The 4810-nt window shown below is 40.5% G+C and overlaps 1 protein-coding gene across 1 annotated transcript; it reads left to right on the forward strand.

Moving 5' to 3' along the window:
- Nucleotides 1–869: 869 nt before the first annotated feature.
- SARC_03124 (hypothetical protein) lies at nucleotides 870–4715 on the forward strand. Its single transcript, XM_014303090.1, has 5 exons — nucleotides 870–1057; nucleotides 1590–1707; nucleotides 3508–3751; nucleotides 4027–4197; nucleotides 4465–4715. Exons 1-5 carry the CDS (start codon nucleotides 978–980, stop codon nucleotides 4521–4523), a joined length of 672 nt encoding a protein of 223 aa, XP_014158565.1. The 5' UTR covers nucleotides 870–977; the 3' UTR covers nucleotides 4524–4715.
- Nucleotides 4716–4810: the final 95 nt, after the last annotated feature.

Raw genomic sequence — 4810 nt, forward strand, 5'->3', positions numbered from 1 at the left:
TATATATATATAGTATATATATATATATATTATTATTATATATATATATATATATAATAATATATATATATATATATATATATAATAATATATATATATATATATATATATATATATATATGTATATGTATACATATATGTATGTATATTTGTATATATATATATGTGTGTATATATATATATATACATATATGTTGAAATATATTTATATATGAACTTAATTTGTGTGTGCATATATGAACAAGCAGTGACGTGACTCGTGCATGAATCAGCAGTACCCTTGACCGGTATTTAATTTCGTGGGCAGATGTGTTCTGTTGTGTACGTGTGTATTTATTGGAGATATCCTAAGTTGTAGACAATCTCTCTGTGTGTGGTCTATCTGCGTATAACAATCAATCTGGGATGGTATTGTTGGGTTGGTCTGCTAAATTTGAACCGATCGCGTGCGTGTTCTTCTGTGTCTGTGTGTTTGTGTGTCGGTGCCAAAGCGCAAGCTCCAGTATTCTTGTGTATATACCTATGCATCTTTGTGCACGTTTCTATTACAAATAGTGCTGTGTGGGGTGTGCAGGTGAAATATTTGTTCGTTGGCGGGCGTTTTGTTCATTTTCATGTGTCAATCTATGTAGGTTCTTATCAAGTTGCCATCCTACATTGTAATCGTCAGCAATCCTTTTCGATCTGCCCAACCCCCGTTTACAACCTTTGGAGAGTGGGAGATGAGGCGTTTCACTCTCCTACTAGGTTACACGCGGCGTCCAGGGCAGCCACAGCACCAGAGGGAAACTTGATACCTGTGACGTCGGTCACGATAACCTGGTTGACAACATGTAATCTTCGTTTTCGTTTTGGGTTTTCCACCCACAGAGGACCACCCCGCCCAGAGCGACACTAGCACCAGTGGCATATGGTCTTTCTATAGTGTGTTTGACGGCCACGGGGGAGGGGAAGCGTCCAAGTTTTGCCGCGCAAAAATGGCGCAACGAACAGCTGTGCGCGTGGCACATGCAGTGGAGAACTGCGACGACGGTCACGTCGAGGTGTCGCTTATAAAGTATGTGTGATGCTCTGTACAGAAACTGGTTGAAATGTTAACAACAGGCCAAGCAGGTATAACATGACTGGCAGGGTCTATGGACGGGAATGTAGGTTTACTATTAATAAGTGCGTGTGTGACTTTTGTATGTACATATGATACTTAGCTGTATTTGTTGCGTGTCTGTATGTACGATGAAAATATATTGAAATATAGGCTAGAAAACGTGTACTGTTCACGAGTAAATATGTTGTGGGGTATTCAATCCTTTCTGTTCATATGTGTAAGTGTCTTGTATGTGGCTCATGTACTCTACATCACTCGTACCGGTCAAATGCTATTGTATTCTATCGTATCTCATGAGCAGTCACGGGATAGTACCCCTTCAATGCATTTGGACGTTTCAAGTCTAATCCCAATCTGAAGGCCTGTATACGTTCAAGTCCCGGAGTATGAGCTCATCTAAACGCTTGTTGATATACATACTTGTATCGAATAGAGTCGGAGGTGCCGTTCTCATACACACACACATTCCTTAACTCCATTGCAGAGAAGAATTGGGGTACGTGTTTGATGATGTGGAGTCAGAGTTTGTGCAATGGGCGGAGAGTGAGGAAGATACCAGCGGCGCCTGTGCCCTGGCCGTTCTACTCAATGACCAGGATATGGTATGTGACTCGAACTATACATAGATCAATACATGCCGATGACTACCCTTGTATGAATGTATATATTAGTTATACTCAATGACTAGGATACGATATGTGAGCCAGACTATACATAGATCAGTGCATGATGATGACAAACCTTTTCTACCTTATCTAGATGCATATAGCAGTTCTACTCAATGACCAGGATATGGCCTGTGTGCCAAACTGTTCATAGATCAATGCACGGTGATGACAAACCTTGTCTAGATGCATATAGCAGTTCTACTCAACGACCAGGATATGACATGTGAGCCAAACTGTACATAGACCAATGCATGGTGATGACAACCCTTATCTAGATGCATATATATGATATGTGAGCCAAACAATACGTAGATCAATGCATAATGATGACAAACCTTATCTAGATGCATATATATGATATGTGAGCCAAACAATACATAGACCAATGCATAATGATGACAAACCTTATCTAGATGCAAATATATGATATGTGAGCCAAACTATATATAGATCAATGCATGGTGATGACAAACCTTATCTAGATGCATATATATGATATGTGAGCCAAACTATACATAGATTAATGCATGGTGGTGACAAACCTTATCTAGATGCATATAGCAGTTTACTCAATGACCAGGGTATGATATGTGAGCCAAGCTGTATAGATCAATGTATGGAGATGACAAACCTAATCTAGATGCATATAGCAGTTCTACTCACTGACCATGAAATGATATTTGAGCCCAAACTATTTATAGGACAATGCATGGTGATGACAATATTTATATAGATGTACATAACAGTTCTACTCAATGACGGGATATTAACAGCCAATTGTACATGAATCAATACATGGTGATGACTATCTTTGTATAGATGCACATAACAGTTCTAGTCAATGACCAGGATATAGTCTACATTTGAATAGATAATTTCATGGGGACGACCATTGCTATGGGTCTGCCCAATGACTAGGATACGGTAAGCGACCCAAACTATAAATACAGCAATGACTTACCAATATATGAATGCATAAAGTGATTGTGCCCAAAGACCAGAATATGGTAGTTGGTACTATTTCGACTCAATGAACCAGGCGTGGTACGTGGTCCCATACCATGAACGTGATCAGTGCATGATAGTGACTTATGGATTCGCATGCATGCAGCCTAAGAGAGTCTGTAGCGAAAAGATAGCGATGCATCGACAGACCTGCAGATGGTACAAGTATAAATCCATTTTACTAAAGTAAAAAATCTTACTTTTGTAGGTATCAGTATGTATTGAAATGAGACACTGACTCGTCATATATCCCACAGCATCACACAGCGCGTACCTTCTCGTTGGGCAAGACACCTTCCATGTTTTTCACATTCTAGCTTAGGTTCGCAATTCTCGCGGAAGGCTATATCTATGGGTCAGTCTTGCTCAACCCTGAAAACACCATACCAATAACTCTGTTCAAATGATCGTTGCTCCTACCATGGCACGAGGGTTGTGTCACCAATTACATTTTCCCCTTTGACATATGTCATCACCTCACAAGTAAATACGGAAACTCGAACTGCTAGGTCATCGTGACTGCCGTATATTGTGACGGTATGCTATCCACGTGCAATATCGACAACAAAGTCCAAACAAATGTGTTATACACCACTGATGAAACTACAACCTTGGCACACGCCACAAATTATTGGTCACATGTGTCCATCTGATATGAGTCTGCTTGTAGTCGTCCACATCGCTCTAGCTTGCACATAGCTTCATTCAGTGACGCCGGTTTTTATCCAGTTTGTAGCGAATGCAGGCGACTGTGGAGGTGTTTTGTTTACCATCAAGGCCGACAAAACGGTCAAAACACGGTCCATCAACCATCGCCACAAGTGCTCCAACCCCAGTGAAGAAAGGCGCATTCTCAAAGCAGGCGGTAGTGTTATCATGGGTAGAGTTAACGGTGTGCTGGAGCCTACTCGAGCGATCGGTGATATCGATATGAAGGGCCAGGAACGAGAGAGCGGTGTGATTGCTACTGCAGGTAAGTCGGTTGGGTTTGTTTTTTTTGGCAGTTGCATATACTGTCAAAGTGAGTGCGTCGTACTCACGGTAAATGCAATTGAGATCGAGGGGTGTTTTGGATATTTGACTAGTGTTATAGAAATTAATGGTTTGAAAGAATTAAAGCTTGTATCGGTGTGCGCTTATAAACTGGGTTTAAGATTTAGGGTTTAATTTTTCAAGAAATTTTTCTGAAACACCTGTCGAAGTTTTTAATTTCATGTGTTCTTTCTTTCCCTCTTTTCTATTGTATAGAATTACATCACATTGGCCTAGACGCGGCACTACCCTGGATACTGGTAATGGGTACAGACGGGCTCTTTGACTTCGTTACTATAAAAGAAATTCAGGCGATGATCAGGGAACCTTTGCGCACGCCGAGAGATGTACAAGCACTCGCCACCCAGCTGTATGAGAGTGTCATAGGTATGTTCACAATCACTTGTAACCCGCTATTTGAAGTGTTGTTACTTGTAACCCACCTCAGCTATTTGTAGTGTTTTGCTTTGTACTAGCAGTAATAATTCTACTGAAGTAGAGCCTTACAGGTATGCACTAATGCCCGTAATCTATCTGTCTTACAAGCATGCACTAGCAATCGTAACTTGTATGTAAGCGGTATACGTACGCTCCTACCAGGTATTTCTTATTATCGGCGCATTCTAATTGCAACTATATATTACTACACTACAGATGCTGATGGGGACGATGATTGTACGATAATCGTGGTGGCCTCCAATCCGACAACGTGAGCACGCACAGCTATAGATAAAAGTGATAGTAAATTAGGGCATAGATTGCGGTACACGAGAACGGTGGACAACCATCACCGACAGCAGCCTTTAGAAGCTTATGACTAGTGAATGAAAACTCATCAGTAGCCGATATGAAATAGTGTGCGTTTCTATTGCACTGCACGGCTAATACCAAATGATGTGCACTGCACAGTATCGTTTTAGATTCATAACGTGTAATATATGTATATATTTACAAATATACATATATATATATATATATATGTGTGTGTGTGTGTGTGTGT

The sequence above is a fragment of the Sphaeroforma arctica genome, assembly GCF_001186125.1.
Source record: "Sphaeroforma arctica JP610 unplaced genomic scaffold supercont1.153, whole genome shotgun sequence".
Classification (NCBI taxonomy): Eukaryota; class Ichthyosporea; order Ichthyophonida; genus Sphaeroforma; species Sphaeroforma arctica.